Here is a 21,986-nt window from a genome sequence, read left to right as displayed (position 1 = left end):
TGATAGTTATCCATTACCTGTGAAAACTACCTCAGTCCTTACATAGAGAACATTGATGAGAGTGAGATGAATGGACCTGTCACAGATGGCTAGATAGGAATTCAAATGGACAAATTTTAACAAGCAGCTGAGCTAGTGTATCAGATCCTCATAATTGGTGTGGCATGTGGATGAAAAGTTCTGTTAGAAGAGTGTGTGAAGAGTTCCTTCTGAGAGTAAATCTAGATCAGGTGCATTGGAGAAAGTAGCTATGCATGGACCCAGGGGCAGGAGTGTGCTAGTAGCCATTCCTATACGAGAACCAGCCCAGCAAATATGTGAGCCCAGAATTCCCAACTAGCCAGTGTGTTCAGCTGAGAAATGATTAGAATGATTAGAATATTCCTTTTTTTTTTTTTTTTTTTTTTTTTTGCTTTTTTTCTGGCAGGGGTGGAGGGCTGCATCTGTGGCATATGGAAGTTCCCAGGCTAGGGGTAAAATTGGAGCTGCAGCTGCCAGCCTATACCACATCACAGCAATGCCAGATCCGAGCCACATCTGCAACCCACACCACAGCTCAAGGCAGTGCTGGGTCCTTAACCCACTGAGTGAGGCCAGGGATTGAACCTTCATTCTCCTGCCTGCTAGTGGGGTTTGTTTCCACTGAGCTACAATGGTAACTCCTAGAATATTCTTAAAGCACTGCCAGTTCTGTTTTGTCATCTTCCTTAACTTCATAGATGTATTTATTTAGCAGTGTCCTCCTGCCATGTAGAAGACCAGGAGAAAAAATTTTTTCAATATTGCCTTCACAGTCTGGTTGAAAGTACAATATGAAAAGTGTATTTTACTTGAATGTGGCAAAACAAAACACACACACACACACACACACACACATACAAAATGACTTTCAAAGTCAGAAAAACTCAATTCCTCCTGACACAGCATAGCATATTAAATAACAGTGTCCTATAAGGAGCTGAGTATATGATTTGAGAGTGGAGTTTAGAAATCAGAATTTATGGCATAGTTTCAATTGCATCATGATGCATCTTGGATGAAGCTCAGGGACAATCACAGAGAAAGAAGAACTACATTAATGGAAAGTTTTGCTCAGAGGTGGCGGTTTCCCCTAAACGAAGCAAAGATCATCATCATCATCATCACATTATTAAGGGCTTATTATGCTCTAGGTGACACTGTACGTGTATCTTATTTACCAACCATTTAATTCTTATTCTGACCTTACATTGCAGAACTTTCAGTTTTACAGCATGAAAGCTCTGTGAACATTCTATTCTGTTTGCCTCTGAGCATATTGTGTGCCCTCAGATTCTAGAACAGTACCTGGCACAGACCACATGCTCATTAAATATTAGGTGAAGGCACAATTGAGAAAACTGAGACACTGCGAGATTAAATAATTTGCCTAATAATATATAGATAGTAAATGACATACTTCAAATTCAAATTGGTCTTTAAACTTCACAGAGTCCTAATCAACTGACATTCAACATTTTGGGTGAAAAGCCTGTATAGTGGCTTCTCTTTAGCTGTGGAGTGTCTATGAGGCCAGTAAGAAGACTCCTTTATTCCCCCTCTAAACTGAAATAAAACCTGGCCATAGGAAGCAGACATATGAAGATCATAATATCAGTTTTATTTCTGACCAGGCTAGATTGGGGAATGTGGCTTAGATGTGTAGTCATGGTCAAGCTTCCGAATAGGTCAACTTAGATATATAGTCATGGTCAAGCTTCCTTCAGGTGTTTGGGCCTGCAGATAGGTAGTCTTACTCCTGGTCACTGCTTAATGTGTGTGGAACCCCAATAGTGTAGCCAGAAAGGGACACTTGGAGCTCTGTCTCTGGATGACAAGCTTATGCCTGATGTGTGCTTATCACAAGAAGCAAGAACACAGGACACAGCTCTCCTGGGGCAGGTAGATCTTAAAACAAAGAAAGTGGCAGAGAACAACTATGTTCAGTTCCTTCTCCCAGTCTCTTTTGTCACAGTGTTCTTTCAGGGGAGGCATGAATAAGTAGGGAACAGGGCTGGAAGTGCTTGTTCATTATAGTTCTCAGGAGAATGTAAGGAACCCCAAGAACAAGGGTTCCCCCCAACACCGGATTAAACCTCCACGGGGCAGCAGTTCCTTTTGCCTTCTAGGAAAGTAGAATGTGCTAATTCTGAAACCATTAGATTTGTTCCTGACTGTCCTGTGACAGTCTCTTCAGACCCAGGGTTTATGTGAGGCTCATGAGTGGTTTTGATATGCAGACTCTAGATTCCTCAAAGGCATATTTGGATAGAGCTGCCGTGACCCCTGTAACTGCTTGATAAACTTCAAGGAGAGAAGCCATTAGATGCCATAAATTTGGAAGCTGAAAAGGGTGACTACTTTTTGTTCAGCGAGTTTGCCTTATCCCCAGATAATTGCCAAGCTGTTTCATGCCTGGGCAAAGGTGTGAAGAGGCAGAGGCAAGCAGGTTCCCAAATGGGAGATTTCAAGAAAGTCAAAACTTTGACAGGTACCTTGACTTTAGCAAATCCATAGAGAAAGACTGGCCAGGAGGATAAAATTAGAAGTCTTGGAAGAAGAGATTATAAGCAGAGCAAAAGAAAGCTGATTTTGATTTTCTAAGAAGTCCCAAATTATTAAGGTTTTCTGAGGAGCACAGTAGAGCAGTGGTTGAAGGAAGTGATTTTAGGAGTTTAAAGGTTGAATTTGAAGGAAATGGTGTGGGTGGGAGCATGGAGGGCTGTGATCTAACTAATATTTAACAGGGATATGACCCTGGTACCTGATGTGAAGCAAGAGAAGACACATTTCTGCAGGTTCAGTGAAGACAGAGATGAGGGCTCTTGACCCTTGGAATGGGTAATGCATGCATCGCCATTGTGAGAATAACAGGTGAGGAATGTAAACAAAACTGATGTAACCACAGTTAGGTCCAGTGGTCTAATAAGCCACTCGAGTGTGTATTCAGAAAGAGCATAAAGGAGTCTTGGCTTTCCAACCGACCCAGTCCTAGTTTAAAGTAATGTGGAAAAATATAGATAAATAAAAACAAGGCAGTAACCATGTAGCATATTAGATTGGCGTGTACTTTCTTCCAGTGGTGCTCTGGTAGTGCTCTGCCTCCTCCCATAGTCCTGATTACCTGAAGGTTCTTATGCCCCAGGGGAATCTTGGCCGTGGGAGGATCAAGAATCCCACACATTTAAATGAGCCATCCTGCAGAAGTGCTGAAGTGAATGCTTTGTGCATATAAGAATTCTTCTCTTGATTTCATTAATTTAATAATAATTTTGATTTAAAAAGAAATTTGAGAATCCATTTAAGAAAAATTATTTTCAGTTAAATGTTCTACCCGGGGGGAAAATGGAACATAGCTTGACCTCAAAGGATATATTATCTCTTCACTGAGCTTGCAGAGGGAGGGACAACCGCTGTTTAAGGCACTGTTTAGAAAGACAATCTGCTGCAGTATTTTTAAAGCATGATGGATGTTTAATCCTAAAAAATATTGTTTAGTGCACTGAAATGCCAGGACCCTAGTGACTGCTATGCATTCCTCTATGTTTATACCCCAAGATGCGAGCAGTGGCAGTGATAAGGACTATTCAGGTTAAGAGAATACTGACAAAAGAGAAAACAAGAAATTGGGATTGAAGCATTTAATATAAATTGCCAGCACTGATATGACTCACCAGGCAAATGAGAAAGAAAGTGAAGTGCTGGCGTGGGTGGAGGGTGCCTCAGAAGGGAGCAGACTAGGATATTTTTATCAGAATGTGCATATTAAGAGTCTCCTTGGTTCATGGCTGCCTGTTAGGTGTGTATAAAATGAGTTAGTGTGTATAATTATATCCAGGCGTCCTCCCAAGGAATTTGGAATCTGAGATACAAGTGGTACCAGATCTGACATAGATGGGGCAGGGCTAGATGAAAGATTCAAATCTGAAAGAAGATCATGTACACAAGAATATACACTGGCACCGTGAGTGAGAGACGTTAAAGATTCTCAGGCTTCATCCACACAAGACCGAGTGTTTTCATTCTTGAGACCATAGCTGAATTCAAGAGAAATGCTGGGAGCCACCGAGGATCCACTGGTTGGTTGCTTTGCATTAGTCCAAATGAGACAAACATTCCAGTGATCTGAGCCTCCTAGTTTATTTGGAAATGCTGAATTTACCAGATGGTTTGGGTACTGTGTTAATTGAAGGTCAAGAACAGAGGTCAAGCATTAGAGAAACGTAGGAGTTTTTCCCAGGGGGGGTATTGAGAATCTGGATATATTGCAGTGAAATAAAAAGATAACACATTAAAGTTCACACACGTTTCCTCAGTTTTCCTTGCCCTTTTCTAGAGAAGTTATGAGCCAGTATCTTATTTCAAAAATTTTTCTAAATTAGGATGAGACTCTGGAATAACATGGCTCTTGACAGTTACTTTCTGCTTCCCAGTCCACAGAGCTCAATCCTTGCCTACGCATAAGAGAAGTTAGGAAGATGCAGAACTGTGGAGTGAAACAAGTGTTTACCTGCAACCTGTCACAGTGGTTAATATTCCAAGTTTTAGAGTTGGACATGAGTTTCAGTCCTGGCTCTACCATTTATCTGGTGTTTAACCTTGGACAAGAAACAAATGTTTCCAAATGTCAGCTTCTGCATTTGGAGCAACAGGGAGCTCACAGTGCTTTATGAGAAAGATAAGGTAATATATGAAAAACATGTAGCAAAGCCCTGCAGTGTAGTATAGACTCAGTAAAACCTGATTTTTTTATTCATTCTATCATAAATATATATTTTAATAAGTATTCTTGGAGTGCCATGTATGTTTCAGCAGTGGTTCTAATCCATTGGACTGTTAATGAGTGAGTAAAACAGATTCCTGCCCCCAAGTTTACGCCTTTGTGAATGGGGCAGAAATAAATACACATAGTAAGTACATTATGTAGAATGATGGGAAGTGTTGAATGCTATGGAGAAAATAAAAACAGAGCAGGGAAATGACTAGTGGGAAAACTGAAGACAAGATGAGTATTTTCCAGTTTATGTAGGGTCTTCAATAGTGGTCTCATGGAGCTGTTGACATTTCCACGAGGATTTGCAGATGGTTGAAGCAGTCACCTGTATGGATGGCTGGGAAAGGAGCATTCTGGGATGGAGAGGGGGTGCAGTCAGTTCAAAGGCTTTATGTGGGAGAATGTCTAGAACAAGGAGCTCAAGTTGCTAGAGGGAAATGCAGTTAAATACATGATGGAGAAGGTGGCTTACCTCACTTGGGGCTTTGTGGGTTTTCTGAGTGTTGTATGAGTGTTGGTTTTACCCTGAGTGAAATAGGAAGTTGTTTCAGACTTCCAAGAGGAGCAGGCATGATTCAATATTCGTTTAAGACACAATCTGTATGACAGAATGAATGTAGACTCTCTGAAGGCAGCAGTAGAAGGTGGGAGACCACTTATGGGAGTATGGTTGTTATCCAGGTAAGAGATGGCAGCAGCTTGGACCAAGGTAGTAACCATAGCGATCTTGACAGGTGGTGGGATTTCTGCTACATGATAGAACTGACAGATTACCTAATGGATTGGATGTGGGTGCGAAGAGAAAAGTCAAAGATGATTATACAGCTTCAGCCTAAGCATCAGCAAGGATTGTAATAAATGTAATGAGTATTATTATTTTACAATCTGTGGATTTGTATTTTATCCACTTAAAAAAGAACAGTGAACTCACTCGTACTTCTTTGTATTCTCCACAGCACTATGAAAATGATAAGTAACCAGTTGGTGCCGAATTAGTGGTTGTTGAACCTCTGAGGAGTCTGGGGACAGCTCTCTTGGTCAGAGAAAATAGTAAGGCAGGAAAAGATACTATGACCTATCAAAGAAAAAAATTTCTTTTCCTTTATGTCTGGCCCTGCCTGTTCATCCCCCATTAAATTGTCTAATCCAGGCACTTTACTGCAGCCCTTCTCCAAAATCAGTATGGGTGCCCACAGCCTTCTTGATTTCAGAAAATGGTCCTCCTTGTTCTGAGCCCTAGCAGTGATCTGGATTCATTGTACTCTGGCTCCTTAGAGACAAATACCAAGCAGTCAGTGGAATTGGACAATGGATGAAATTACCTGACTAAATAAGTCTAAAAAGTCTATCTAATATTTTTCTTACATGGGCAAAAGGGGATCTCAGTTCTTTATGTGGTGATATATTCTTGGGCACTAAAGAGAACTGCCACAGTACTTCCTGGAAATGATGTATTTCATTTCTGTATCAGATTTATATTTTCGTGAACATTGACAGAAGGGACTCATAACAACTTTCACATTGAGAAAAGAAGCAAACATTATTTCCGGGAGGACTGAAGGAAAAATAAATTATGTGACTTGCTTGCTATTTCTGTTTTTTCATCATAATCAGTGAGTCACAAATATAAGCAAGCTACTAAGACCTAACGGTTGTAAATAAAGTTCAGAAACGTAGTGTCGGCTCCTTCCAAACAGGAGAGCTATGGGTGAGGATTAGAGCATAAATGAAATACCTTGATTTAGCTATAACTGTCCCCGTGACTATAAATTGGACGTGTTTTCCTTGCATGAGGTGTAAAGGCGCATTTATCAATGATTCTTTGCCCTTATCGTAAAAGGCTGAGAGGCCCACATTCTGAGCTCAGTGAAGGCAAACATGGGATGAATCTCTTTGACCTATTAGCTGAGGTTGTAATGTAGCTGCCTTTTAAAACTGTCTGGACATCCTTTGGAATGGGTAAGCAATGAGAGAGATCCTGCTGTATAGCACTGGGAACTATGTCTAGTCACTTATGATGGAGCATGATAATGTGAGAAAAAAGAATGTACACATGCATGTGTGACTGGGTCACCTTGCTGTTCAGTAGAAAATTGACAGAACACTGTAAACAGCTATAATGGAAAAAATAAAAATCATTATGAAAAATAAATTAAAAAAAAACTTCTTGGACGGCTGAAACAGCAGTTGTTAAAAGACTACCAGGAGTGACAGGAATAAGTAAGGGTGGGTAAAGTCAGAATCATTTTCTGGTAAAACCCCAAATGTATCAACTTGCAAGTTTATGTAACAAATACCTTTATAGGAAGTGGTGCTGACAACTGAATTTATGATGGGAGAAAAATCTACTGCTCATAACGGTATATTAGAAGGAAAAAGGATAAAATGTAAAGGCAAATCACAAAAGAGATAAGGAAGTGAGAATATTTACCTTGAAATATTTTATGAGGGAGATATGATCAGAGGTGAGAAATTAATGGTATGCTATAGATTAAGAATGAGTAAATTTAATGTTTTCTTTCAAATATGGTTTGTAAGCACTGTCCTTAAAAGATCAGTTTTTCAAGCCTAAATCTTGAGTGTTATTACTCATATATGTCTTTTCAAATATTCTGACTCTAAAAAATTTTCAGTTAAAAAGTCTTCATCTCTCTACTTTTTCTCTAGTAGCAAATGTCTGAAGTAAAAAAATATTTTATTCTGAAAAAATACATAGACATAATTAGGATTCAGGGAGAGATCTAGAACAAAGTAAAATATTATGGAATCACAACGGAGTCTGGGTTTGAGAACTTGCATTCAATTAAAATGAGTATTTTCTGACCAGATCTAGGTGTAGCATCTAAAACAATTTTGCACAACCACCAGAGACTCTTATCATCGCTTTAATTTCATAGTTATCTTCTCTTTTGAACCTTTCATTTATCTCCTGGCTTTAATGAATCTTTTCTGTTAAGTTCCCTCTGTTGCATTTCTGCCCTCACTTTGAAGTCCAAACCCTATGCTGAAATCTGCTTTCTTAGGATGTTGTCTCTAATTAGAAGTCTAGGCCTCCTAAAATTGTGCCAAAGAAGCCTATCATAAGAATGATTAATGGTGACAGTTAAGAGCTGTATTTCTTTTTTTTCTTCTTCTTCTTCTTTTTTTTCTTTTTTTTTTTTGGTCTTCTAAGGGGCGCACTTGTGGCATATGGAAGTTCCCAGGCTAGGAATCAAATCGGAGCTGCAGTTGCTAGCCTACGCCACAGCCACAGCAACACAGGATCTGGGCTGCATCTGCCCCCTTACACCACACATCATGGCCATGCTGGATCCTTAACCCGCTGAGCGAAGCCAGGGATCAAACCTGCAGCCTCGTGGATACTAGTCAGATTCATTACTGCTGAGCCACAATAGGAACTCCATATATTTCTATTTCTTTTTCCTTTTTTTTTTTTTTTTTTTTTAGCTTGCAACTATGAGACCAAGTAATAAAATGAGTTGAAGTGATAGAAGGGAAAGGTTTTGAGAGCAAAAGAAAACAATTTTTAAAAAACAGGCATTGTAAATAAGAGGATGGCTTGAGATGTTTTATCTGACTCCTCGGTTTCAAGTTCAGGGTCACCTCTCTTCTTACGTCAGCCGCCATGTTTGATTATTTTTACCAATTACACATGCTTCCTGGACAATCATCTATGGATGTGTTTCTTTTCCTTCAGAGAGTGTGATGGCTACACATTATGTTCTTTATTTGTATTTATTGATGTTTATTACATAGTGTAGCAGGCAATCACTCAATTATGATTTTTTTGAAGAAGGAAAGACAGGAAGAAAGCAAAGAGGAAACAAAGAAAATGTACTTATCCATTTCTTAGTATCTTAGTATCTTTCTACATGTAGCCCTCTGTGGAAGTTCCAGATTTAAGACAAAGAGATATGTCTTTTTATTTAAATATGAGGCAATTCAGCACCAAAATTTATTTTTTGATGTGTATATACATACAAACATATGCATATATATCACATGTTGTAATATATTTATACACAAACCAATATATTACACATACAAACCATAAATACATATATGTAGGTGTACATACATACTAATATGTATCATATACATATTACATCATATATATAATAGAATGAAAAGTTTATATGCATATATATGTGTGTGTGTGTGTCACATAGATGTACATATAAACTTTTCATCCTAATCTTGAAATGACATTATGTTTTGTAAAACTAACACTGCCTGTTTAAATAAACTATAGATTTATTATTATTTCTATATTATTATATCCCCTCAAATATATAAGTTGAGACCTGGACATGACAAGTGAGAAATAAATATATATGATTTGATTATACTGGCATTACCCAAGATACTGAACAATCTTAAACTAAATAAAAAATTATGTCATTGGTTGTTTTTGAATAGCATTTTGTTATTGGAATGATTATGAGCATGAAATTTTTAAGTCAGAAAAAAAGTTTCAGTACAGCTGTTGAATTTGGCTGTGATTAAATGAATATAATTATGCACAGTTCACAGGGTGATCATGAAAATATGCATAAAAATGTAACCCAATCTATGCATATAGTAAATGCTTAATAAGTGATGTTACTTTTATTATCCTACAACCGGAATTCAACAGATAGGACAAGTATTTAAGAGTTGCTAAGTAAGTTTCTAAAACTTCCGAATTAATGTTAGGTCTAGAGTAATCATAATGTTTTCCAATGCATACACTATCAGGAAACAGTATCCAGTGATGGGTGATAAAGTTAATTAGGAGATTTTTTTTTTCCTTTTATACTACTTTAGGCCAAATATATTTTTAAGAAGTTGTTACTAACATCAAATTGGAATATCAATAAGCTCCATTTTATAAGTACAGAGTTTCTTTTTGAAGTTGATCCGGGAGATTCAGGGAAAGACAGCAAGAGTTTGTCATATTGCCAACAAGGTTCTTCATGCATTTAACTTTAGATTGTTGTAGGTGAAAAATCTTGGGTTGTTGAATATGAGAACTGAACTCTATTTGAAACAAAGGCAAATAAATGATCTTGTGCTTTAAGCACCTAAATCTAAAACCTTGTCTTAAAATTTTTCCATATCTGATTATTATAATTCAGCAATTTCCCATTATAATACTTTTCCTGCATTAATTTATTCCAGATTATCCAAAGATGTAAAGTAATACTTTATCTCATATTGAAGTGACAGGATAGGTATGGCTTCATCCTTGATCATAATCTACTCATTATGTGGTATGTAATGATAATCATTCTGTGATAATCTGTGCTGCTCCATTATTACTTGTATAGAACACAGGGCTAGGAGCTGTTGAATGGTGAATAGAGTGGAGAAACATACAACCATTTAACAACTCCTCATGCGTTAGAAGTTACAATATGATTTGATTCTTTCATTTGAAGAAGTGAAGATTTCTGGAACCAAAAGAAAGACTAATTATTCCAGGGATGGCAAGGACAGCTTCAAAAAGGAAGTGTTATTTGAGCTTATTTTTTAAGGATAAGGTTTAAATAAGAGGACATTTTTATATAAAGGAAAGAGCAATTGCTAAAAAGAACAAAAAAGGATGAAGGAGAATAATATCCAGTGTTATATGGCTAAGGCTTATAATACGGAAGAGTGTTGGATCAGGATGGAAACAAGACAAAGGTCATGAAAGGTTTGATGTGCCAAGATCTTTGAACTTGACCTTTAGACAGACAGTAGTCATTGAAGAAAAAAAAATGATCAGAGATGATACATCACATGATTTATAATTATCAGTGTCACGGAGGGTATATAGGAGTTGGTGAGACTAGAGGCAGGAAAACTAGGAGTTTTCCTGAAGTCGTTGCCAGTAAGGATGGAGAGGAGAGGAACAGTTGAGAACAATCTAGGAAATATAATTCATAGAACTCAGTGAACAATTAAAATGAAACAATAAGAATAAGTTCAGACTGAGACTAAAAGTTTGACAACTGATAAAATGATGGTGCCTTTTACCAAGAATAGGCACAAAGGAGGCAGAATCTTGAATATTTGAAGCTATGGCTTATAGGAGCTTTTGAAATTGTATTTTCAATGTCAATACTTCTATTACATTTAAATGTTTTCCTTCTACAAAATAGTAAAGAAAGAACTGAAAAATTATTTTGCAAGGTAGACGGAAATATCGCTGTCCACAGCAGTATTTCCTGAGAATGGTGAAAAGGTCGTAAAAAAAAGTCATTTAGCATGCTTTAACTTATGGATCTTTCGTATAATAAAGAAAATGAATAGAGCCTAATTTTTTTAATCCCTTGATGTTAGTTATATATCTATGAATTGCTTTTCTTAGTGCATTAAGAATCCTCAGTTTATATTGATTTATAAAATAATTCATTATCTTAAGATTAAAATATATCCTTACTATATATTGGACATGAGAATCCTTTTTTATTAGTACCTGTATTTGGGGAGCAAAATGTTAATTTGTATCAGCATGGGTTTTATTTTTAAATGCTCATAACTGAGTTGTTAAGCTGGTTTCTATCACTACTCAGAGAACAACATAGGATTTATGGTAAGGATTTAAGGTGCTTAATAAACTCCAAGGGATGACTAACTAATTCAGGGATAGTAGATCTATAATAACCCATGCCCAGGCTGAACTCTCAGTATTCTAGCATATATTCCATGTGCCCTGGATGATCTTTAACAATTGGAAATAGGATGGGGTCACCAGAATCTCCTCACAAGTGAATCTAACTTGTTATAGTAAAAGTGAGATCTTTGAAAACATCTTCATTCTCTCCCTCAGAGTCCCAAACTGAGCACACAGCAATTGCTTGATGAAACATTGCCTTGAGGAACATAAATTCCTTCTGGTACCACTAACAGCTTCCCTTTGGAAACATTCTCTCCCTTGTCTGTCAGTCAGGGGGTGTCTCTGGACTGTACTTAGGAAATCCTTAGTAGCTCTTTGTTAATTGAACCAAATGGTCCCACTCAATCCATGGGAATCGATGTGCATTCAGTCTCCTGTTCCCGTTCCTGTTTGAGCTCTTTTACTAGTACTTTGGGGAGAGAGGTGGGTCTTCAGCTTCTTCACCAGAGGAAGCTGGAATCACTGGGTATTGAAAAAGGATATTTCAAGGTACCAGTGCTGGTTCTAAGAGCCTGAACTGTCCCAAACCCTGCTAAGGATAGAGAGACCCTCCAGTGATTTCAAAGTCAGATTCCTTTGTAACCCGTGATCAGTGACTGTCATGGTGGGATATGTTTAGTTTATTCTTTGATGACTTTGTATCTTGTCCATAAATGTACAGGCATCCTGATTCTTGTTTGGGATCCCCAAATAGGCAATACTTTTTAAATCAGTGCATTTTCATACAGGGAAAACATTGAAGTAAATAAAACTACAAGAACAAACATAATATATAAGGATTCAAAATTTTCAGAGCACCAGGAGTCTTACACTGAGAGGAAACTTCATGTATTCTATATATGCTTATGGAGTTCCTGTGTGGAACAGTGGAAATGAATGTGACTGGTATCTATGAGGATGCGTGTTCGATCCCTGGTCTCCTGCTCAGTGAGGTGGGGATCCGGCATTGCCACGAGCTGTGGTATAGGTCACAAATGAGGCTCGGATCCTGTGTTGCTGTGGCTGTGGTGTAGGCTGGCTGCTGTAGTCCCAATTCGACCACTAGCCTGGGAACTTCCATATGCTGCAGGTGTGGCCCTAAAAAGCAAAACAAGCAAACAAAATATATATATATATATATATATATATATATATATATATACACATACATACATATATATGTTTATACTTCATGTTTCCAAATCATCACAAAGAATCAAAGGCCAAAACCTAGAACAATAATAAAAATAATTGTATGAAAACACAATTCATGCTGATTTTATTATGGTTCTTACCTCTTCCCGACTTTACGGGTGCTATATTTATCAGAGATGTCCACTGTCCACTGGGAGGAAGATACAGAGCAAGGACCAGCAATTCTTTTGTGGTAGAATGTTAACAAGTTATGTTATCAGATTCAAAGTTTTCAACTTTTAACAGGGAACATTAAGTGCCCATACACAAAAGTCACTTAAGTACTTGTTGACTAACGAAATTGACTGATGACAAATGGCACATGTAGGTGTTATGGGAATCATCCCAGGAAGCAAAATGTCTTTGTTGTTGCTGAGAGAGTGAAGCAAAACAGCAGTGACTAACTTGTCTTAAAATATGTCCACGACATTCTATTTATGATGCATGGTGCACAAAATTATTAGCATCCTGATCCTCTTGAAGGGATATCATTTGCAGTTTGATTTTACTCTCCATGTTGTGAGTTTGTGCCCTTATTAATATCACTGTTACTATCAGAATTACAGGGGTGAAGACATTATAGGTGATGGCTTGGATGCTTAGCTCCAATTAATTGATGTCTTTTAATACAATTACTATCTTTCCTAAGTCCTTAATTATCATTATTTCTTCTTAGAGCAAGTGAATGATGTTGCTACGTGGCTTTGGTTTCTCTCGGAAGCAGACTTTAAGATATGCAGTCATTTGGGAAGTGATGTCAGGAGGCACCAGCTTAGGGAGGGCAAAGTGATACAGGGAAGGGAGGACAGCCAAAGCAGGGTACCATGATGAGCATGTTACTGCTGAGGGCAGTTGGGGTTTAGTCCCACTGAGATCACTGGGGAAGTGGTATAGATCATGCCTTAGAGGTGTCTCCACTAAGAGGGGGGAAAAGATGAGTTAAATTTCCTTCAGCTCCTATTAGTCATTGGCTGATGACTGTTCTCAGGGGCGCAAACTTCTCTGCATTTCCATTCTGCCCTCCACAGCCAGGAAAAGCCCCCAGGCAGAGAGAATCATAGGTGCTTGCAGTAACACTACAGCAGGTGGAGTCATCCTGATTGTCGGAAGATATGAAAAAAGAAGTTGTAGCATATGCTCCATTGGTCTTCTATGGATGTATAGTATTTTAAATGTTAATATAATTATTCAAACTATCAAACTTTTGCCTTGGAATCATCATCTATTAGAGTAAGGATGGTGCACAGATATTTTGCACATTACTCAGAATGCCTCTCTTGTCCAGGAACTTTCTTAACTTTCCTGCCACTAGACCTAAAAACCTACTTCCATTTCTTTCAACACTCTCTTCATGCCCCAACATAAGTAAGGCCATGCCCTCCTCTTTCTTTTACAGTCTCTTTTACTCAGAACACTACCTGCTGACTCAGGAATATTCCTCTCTCACTGATCTTTTCTCCTGGATATTCAGCTACTCCCTTAGTTCATCCCATCTGCATTGCCAGATGCTTAACTGTCTTCTACCTTAAACCAGCAAACAGAAAACTGTCTCTTTTCCCCACCTTTCCCTGTAGCTGGAGTCCTCGTCCCCTTTACAAGCAAACTTCTCAAGGGTTCTCAAACATCACTAGCCTTTCTGTGTTCTCCCACTTCCCTCCCTCCAAGCTGATCTCTGCATGCATTCTTTATTTCACTAGTGGCCCCCAGGTCTCTAAATATGGCAAATATTCTAGACCTCGGATTACTCCATTTCTCTGCAGCAGTGACTACATAACTCATTCTTCATACGGGTATAAACTGCCCTTGTAACACTCTAATCTCTATTTTTGGGGATACTTTATTGTCCTCTGCCTTCAATTATGTTACCTCTCTGGATTCTCCTTCCTAATTTCCTAATTCTCCTTTTATGAGTTCTTTAAATGTTGGGGCTGGGGTCATTTTTCTTTATTCTGAACATGCATGGCAGGAAAATATCCCTTGCAATGCATACATTTTTAAACTATGTCTATGAAGCCGATAAATCCTGAACTCATTTCTTTAAGGTAATTTTGCATATATGTGTTCTGAGTCTTACTGCTTAGAACCTTGAGGGTAATCTTATTTTTCTCTTTATAGATTCTTAGCTGGTACCTCACTGTCGCCACTCAGTGGTCATATTCTCTCTTACTCTTTATCTTTACTTGCCATTAGGTGTGTAAGCAGAGGGTCTTCATATCCTTAGCATGAATGTATTCGCATATTTTTTCTGTGTGTGTCTTTTTGTCTTTTTAGGGCCGCACCTGCGGCATGTAGAGGTTCCCAGGCTAGGGGTCAAATCGGAGCTGTAGCTGTCAGTCTACACCACAGCCATAGCAATGTAGGATCCTTAACCCACTGAGTGAGGCCAGGGATCAAACCCACAACCTCATGGTTACTAGTCGGGTTTGTTAACCACTGAGCCACGACAGGAACTCCTATTCACATATTTTTATCATCTCTCTTCTCTAACTTTACAACTCCAGACTAAGGAGAATAATTGCACTTGCCTCTATTTGGGTAAAGACTACCTTAACATTTTAATTTATCTCCTCTGGAACATTTTAAATCAATATTTATAATGACTAAAGTTTTCTTCAATTGTTTATCGAATAAATGTGAGTGCATGATTGATTTAGTATGAGTAAGAGTAAAAAACATGTAATTCAGATCCAGGACCAGCTACATAATTTGTGAAGCCCGGTCCATGATGAAAATGCAGGGCTCTTTATTAAAAAAATAGTTAAGAATTTCAAGAAAGCAAAAACAGAACAGTAGACCAAGCACAGAGTTTTTTTGAGGACAGAGTCCTATGTGACTGCACAAATTGTATGGCCTTGAGATGGACCCTGTGCAGGTGCTTGGGCAGGTGGCAACTGAGGATTAACTTTATAAATGTATTTCAAATGAGTTATTATAATAAAGTTCCAGGAATACCACTTTTTAAGAATTAAAATAATATATAAAATAACAAAGTTGAATGGATATACTTATTTGGAACATTATATCTGTGCTTTTTGGCACAGGGTATTCTAGTAAATAGAAATATGTAGTCAATAAGAAGACATTTTTAGTTTTAGTTTCAAATGAATTCTTGAGTGTGGTATAATGCTTTGTGTATCCCGAGAGCCAGTATCAGGAGCCAGATTGCTTGGGTCCTAAAACCTGGCTCTATCTACGCTACTGAGTGTGGGTCATGGGGAACATTTCTTTACCTTTCTATACATTGGTGTACACATATATTGGGGCGATAACAGAGAATCTCTCAGATTTATCATGCAGATGATAATATTTCAAGTTCTTTGAAGAGGAAGCATTCATCTACACTGTTATTTCAAAGTCCTTTTACTTTTTATTTTCACCTTAGTGGGTATGATATCCCAGACTTACTCTCTTTTATGGTTGTAAACTAGTATCCAGTATAATATTAAAATATTACATGGTATTATTTATGTAGAATTATACATTTGACACAGTAGTTGAGGCATTCCGCACATGTCAATAGAAATTAATGTATTTGTTTTTATATAAGAACATGGAAAGGGTTTAATTTCTAAAATTTTTCTTTGAGCTTTTCCCTATTGCCATTGGATTATTTAAAATCAAAGATCTAAAACACCTTGTTAATAGAGTGATCCAGTTAATCGTATTACAGTTTATAAGCTACATAACTCTCAAATCTAATTCAGTTTAATCATAGCAGTTCAGGTATTCTTAAATACATTTAAAGACAAGGCAATACCTGTTTGGGAGTTATCCTTGTGATTAATGAATGTTATTTGCTTTTATTTTTATGTCACTGAATGCTAAAGCTTTTTGTATTAATATAAATTATATTTATTTATAATGATTAACAATGTTTTTTTGATTTACTGATTTACAACCTACAAATTAATATACTAATTTACAATCTACAAGCTATATATCTCTGCAATCATGAAACACCATCTGAAATATTTGGTTTGACAGTCAAATTTAGAACCACATCAAACAGTACTCATACTGAGAGTACTTTATTCTCCATGATGATGGCACATTTATTATAATCCACCTCAGTTATGATAGTTTCTGAGAAACTATTCATTCTGAGCAGTGTGCTCAGAACGAAATGCTTTAGTAGGATATAGTTTCCAAATAACAGTGTCATAAACCTTCTAGGCATTTAGCATTGTGAGATCCTATGAAGTAATTAAGCAATATGGTTATTTTTGTTGGTTGTAATCATTGAAAATAAAGAAGGAGCACTATTCCCAAATATCACAAAACTTTCTAACCATGCCATGTACTTGATTGCTTTTCTCTCCTATGGTTCTTATTATATAATATCAATATTCAATCTCTTTTTCTCACATCAGACAGTATTACTGAAGTCTTCACTAATATCTACGTGACCAGTTTTGGCCCCGTCTCAGATACAGATATGGTGAGTTTTTTATTCATGGAATGGGAAGAGTGTGGGGGTGGGTGGGTAATTTAGAATAAATGTTATAGCTTATGTATCATGCCTGTTTAATCTACCCCAATACATGGAGAGTTGAAGGTGTCAGTCTGCTTATATCTGTAGTGCACCATTTTAACTGGAGTATTCAGATTGACCCCTTATATTTTATGTTCTTTTCAAAACCTTCTATCTGGCTACAGTGTGGTAAACAACTGTTTAAATAGCGATGATGATATTACTGAGAGTCATTTTTGAAGATGAAGGCCCCTGCTTAACTTCCATTGTCTGACAATTTCATAGACAACTGTTTTCTACAGATTGTGGCCATGGTCAGGGTTACAAATGAAAACCTTCAACTGGCTTTGAGTAAGGTGGATTTCTTCTCATACTAGCTACGTAAATATAAATACAGTCTTCACACATTGTAGGTACATATAAGTCAATCTAAAGAAAATTAGCATCTTAATATTCTTGAATTTTATGGAACTGGTCTTTATTTTTCTTTATGCATCAGTAGAAGAGGAAAGTTGGTCTGGCGGGCTAGAAATTAGAGGACTAGATTACATTATCAATCATTTCTTGATAAAGCATAAGCATTTTAGTAATCAATCTTCCACTTCTACTGCTACCTGTGATGCTCTTTTATAGACATTTTTGGTAGAAATTGCCTTTCATCCACCTTCCTTAGGGTCATCGAGTGAGAATTAGAGGAGATGCTTTGTCATTTTTCTATCTGGTCATCCTCCATCATGTCATCTGTCCCCGATTTCTTCCTTTTCTCTGATACCCCAAGGGGAAGGACGACAAGTGTGGAGGTTTTCCACCTTGATAAACACACCACAACTAAAGACTTTCCCTTTTGCAGATGCTCATAAACAATATTAGCCAACTTTTATTGAAGAATAGTTGATTGTGTTCATTTCAGGTGTACAGCATAGTGATTCAGTTATTTTGTTTTCAGATTATTTTCCATTATAGGTTTTTACAAGATATAGAATACAGTTCCCTGTGCTATATAGTAAATCCTTGTTGATTATCTGTTTTATGCACACTAGTTTATATCTTTTAATCCCATATTCCTAATTTATTTCTCCCCCCTCCCCTTTGGTAATCATAAATTTGTTTTTCTATGTCTGTGAGTCTCTGTTTCTGTTTTGTATATAGATTCATTTGTATTACTTCTTAGATTCCACATACAACTGATATCAAGCAGTATTTGTCTTTCTCTCTCTGACTTCACTAAGTATAAAATTTTCTAGGTCCATGCTTATTGTTGCAAATGGCAGTATTGCATTCTTTCATTTCTATGGCTGAGTAACATCCCATTGCGTGTGTGTATATATACCACTTAAATTAATTGTCTATTGAAGGCACTTGGTTTGTTTCCGTATCTTGGCTATTCTGAATAGTGCTTCTCTGAACATTGGGGTGCATGTGTCTTTTCAAATAAAGTTTTTATTTTTTTCTAACTATATACCCAGGAGTGGGATTGATAAATCATATAGTAGCTCTATTTTTAGCTTTTTAAGGAAGCTTCATACTGTTTTCCATAGTGGCTGCACGAATTTACATTCCCATAATTATCCAGTTTATTGGGACCTCCCTGCCTTTCCTTTGGGGAATAGATATCAGTTTTTTCATTAAAAAGCTGTTTTTCTTTCACCCAAAGCCACTTCTCTGACCTCATAGTTCCTTTTTATATTAACTGAGATAGCTAAAGATGGAAGAGGGGTGATGACCCCAAACTTTGGCGAAGTGGTTGAGGCTTAACACTGCAGGTCACTGAAGTTTTTTCGAATTAGAATGCGAAGATTAAGTGTCCCCTCCCCCCCAACTTCAGGCCTTAGAAACAATTCTTTAACAACAGGAAATATCTCATTTTTCAATGTAACCCTCCACCTCCTTGCAGTATTTTATATTGTAACCTGAAACATTAATCCTATTCTTTCTATAGATTAATGTCAGTGTAATTTGAAAGGATGACAGACATATTTTTAGTGAGAGTGTGTATCCCAAACATTATTGGTTCCCAGTAAAGATAATATTTCTGTGTTTTTTTTTTTTCAAGTTTTATTGAAGTAGAGTTAATTTATAAGGTTGTGGTAATTTCTGCTGTACAACAAAGTGACCCAGTCATTCATATACACATATCCATTCTCTCTCAGATTCTTTTCCAAAATAGATTATCACAGAATATTGGGTAGAGTTCTCTGTGCTGTACAATAGGTCCCCATTGGCCAATCATTCCATTTGCTTCAGTGTGCATAGGCCAGTCCCAAACCCCCAGCCCATCCCTCCCAACCCCTCACCAGTCCCCTTTGGTAACCATAAGTTTTTCAATGTCTGTGGGTCTGTTTCTGTTCTGCAAAAAGTTAATTGTATTCTTTGTTTTATATTCCACATGTAGGTGATACCATATGATATTTGTCTTTCACTGTCTAACTTCACTTAGTAGAATAGTTTCTAGGTCCTTCCATGTTGCTGTGCAGCTTGTCTTAGAAAATGCTTCCACATCCTAGAGAGACACAGTGAGAATGAGAACCTAATCTCTATGGGGAGTGAAGTGCTGAGAGTCAGAATTTTGTCAGGAACTATCTTGAAAAATTAACAAAACTATATAAATTATGGTTCTTACAGTGTTACCTTTGGTGTTTTTATTCCAGCCAAAACAGAAAGGCAGATGATATAGGTCCCCAAAATATCAATGTTTAAAATGTTGTAGATTTTGTGTAGTAAATATTAGTGCTAACAGTTACTATTTTAAAGTTTTTTTTCATTTGTTCATTTTGCATGGTGAATTATTTCACTTCAAAAAATCAAAAGTGGAGTTCCTGTTGTGGCTCAGTGGTAACAAACCCAACTAGTATCCGTGAGGACATGGGTTTGATCCCTGGCCTTGCTCAGTGGGTTAAGTATCTGGCATTGCCCTGAGCTGTGGCGTAGGTCACAGATGTGGCTTGGATCCTGTGTTGCTGTGTAGGCTAGCAGCCGTAGCTCCAATTTGACCCTTTGCCTGGGAACTTCCATATGCCGCAGGAGTGTCCCTAAAAAGACCAAAAACAAAACAAAACAAAACAAAAACAAAAGTAAACATACATACCTTTCCTAGACATACAAATGTTTGTTATTCAGGGGTTTTAGACAAACAGTAATATAATTTTTAGCAAAATGTATGAAGTGACTTTTTTCAAGTGGTGATAGTGGAGTAGACTAATTCTCTTCTCTTTGCTTTGATCACTTTTTTCTATTACCGACACATTTAGAAAGCTGGTAGCCTCAACTCAAAATAGATTAAAGACTTTATGTTAGTTAATACCTGAAACCATGAAACTCATAGAAGAAAACAGGAGATGCATTCTTTGGCATTGGTCTTAGTGATGATATTTTAAAATGTGACACCAAAAGCAAAAATAAAAAAGTCTAACTGACTATATCAAACTAAAATCTTCTGCACTGCAAGAGAAACCATCAACAAAATGAAAAGGCAACCTACTAAATGGGAGAAAGTATTTTCAAATTATAAGTATGATAAAGGCTTAGCATCGAAATATATAAAGAATTGGCCCAATTCAAGGTAAAAAAGAAAAAGAAAAAGAAAAGAAAACAAAAACCACAATCCAATTTAAATAAGGAAGAAAAGCTTTTTTTTTTTTAATTAAAAAAAGACATAAAATGACCAACAGGTACATGAGAAAGTACTCAGCATCAGTAATCATCAGGAAATAGAAACAGACTCAGAGACATAGAGAACAGACTTGTGAAAGGGGGAGGAAGGAGGGAGTGGGATAGACTGGGAGTTTGTGGTTAGTAGATGCAAACTGTTACATTTAGAATGGATAAGCAATGAGATCCTATGGTATAGCACAGGGAACAATATCTAATCTCTTGAGATAGACTGTGATGGGAGATAATATAAGAAAGGGAATGTATGTATATATATAATGGGGTCACTTTGCTGTACAGCAAAAATTGGCACAGCATTGTAAATCAGCTATACTTTAATAAAAATTTAAAAAAATTAAAATTATCATGGGAATGTAAATCAAAACCACAATGAGATATTGCCTCACATCTGTTAGAATGACTGTCATCAAAAAGATAAGAGATACACTGTATGATATCACTTATCTGCCTATATGTGAAATCTAGAAAATAAAACAAACTAGGGAATATAACAAAAAAGAAACAGACTCAGATACAGAGAACAAACAAACTAGTGGTTACCCGTGGGAAGAGGGAAAGGAGGAGGAGCGAGATAAGGGTACACAATCAAGAGGTACTAACTACTATGTATAAAATAAATAAGCTACAAGGATATATTGTACAGCACATCACAGAGCATAAGCCAATATTTTATAACTGTAAATAGAATCTACCCTTTAAAACTGTGAATCACACATTTTACACCTGAACTTATGTAATGCTGCATATAAACTATACCTCAAAAAAATGTTTTTAAGGAAATTCCCTGGTGGCTTACTGGTTAGGGATCTGGTATTGTCACTGCTGTGGCTTAGTGGTTAAGTGGCTTAGTGGTTAAGGATTTGGCATTGTCACTGGTGTGGCTTGGACTGCTGGTGGCTTAGTGGTTAAGGATCTGGCATCATCACTGCTGTGGCTCGGGTTGTTGCTCTGGCATGGGTTTGAGCCCTGGCCCAGGAAATTCCAAATACCAAGAGCACAGAAAAAAAAAAAAAAAAAAAAAAAAAAAAAAAAAAAAAAAATCTTTTAAAGTTACAAATGTTGTCCAATGACATGGAGAAAGGGGGATCTTTGTGCACTGTTAGTGGGAATGTAAATTTATGTAATTACTATAGAAAACAGAATGGTGGGTCATCAAAAAAATTAAAAATGGAACTACCATATTGTTCAGTAATCCACGTCTGATATACATCCAAAATGAAAACAAGACCTCCAAGAGA

The 21,986-nt window shown here is 37.0% G+C and overlaps 1 protein-coding gene across 6 annotated transcripts in view; it reads left to right on the top strand.

The window, feature by feature from the left end:
• GABRA2 (gamma-aminobutyric acid type A receptor subunit alpha2) overlaps window positions 1-21,986 on the top strand; it is a 129,524-nt gene that overhangs the window by 29,477 nt on the left and 78,061 nt on the right. For all 6 annotated transcript variants that reach the window (XM_084971940.1, XM_013978645.3, XM_021101165.2 and 3 more), the window contains one exon: window positions 16,979-17,046. In XM_084971940.1, the coding sequence (XP_084828066.1) occupies window positions 17,044-17,046 (3 nt within the window). In that variant the 5' untranslated portion in view covers window positions 16,979-17,043. The remainder of the gene's footprint in view (window positions 1-16,978; window positions 17,047-21,986) is intronic.

This window comes from Sus scrofa, chromosome 8 (assembly GCF_054392235.1).
Source record: "Sus scrofa isolate SSC_HxYL_T2T_F1_AM1 chromosome 8, Sscrofa_HxYL_maternal_Yorkshire_Landrace_v2.0, whole genome shotgun sequence".
Lineage (NCBI taxonomy): Eukaryota > Metazoa > Chordata > Mammalia > Artiodactyla > Suidae > Sus > Sus scrofa.
This window is presented reverse-complemented; position numbering and strand designations above follow the sequence as displayed.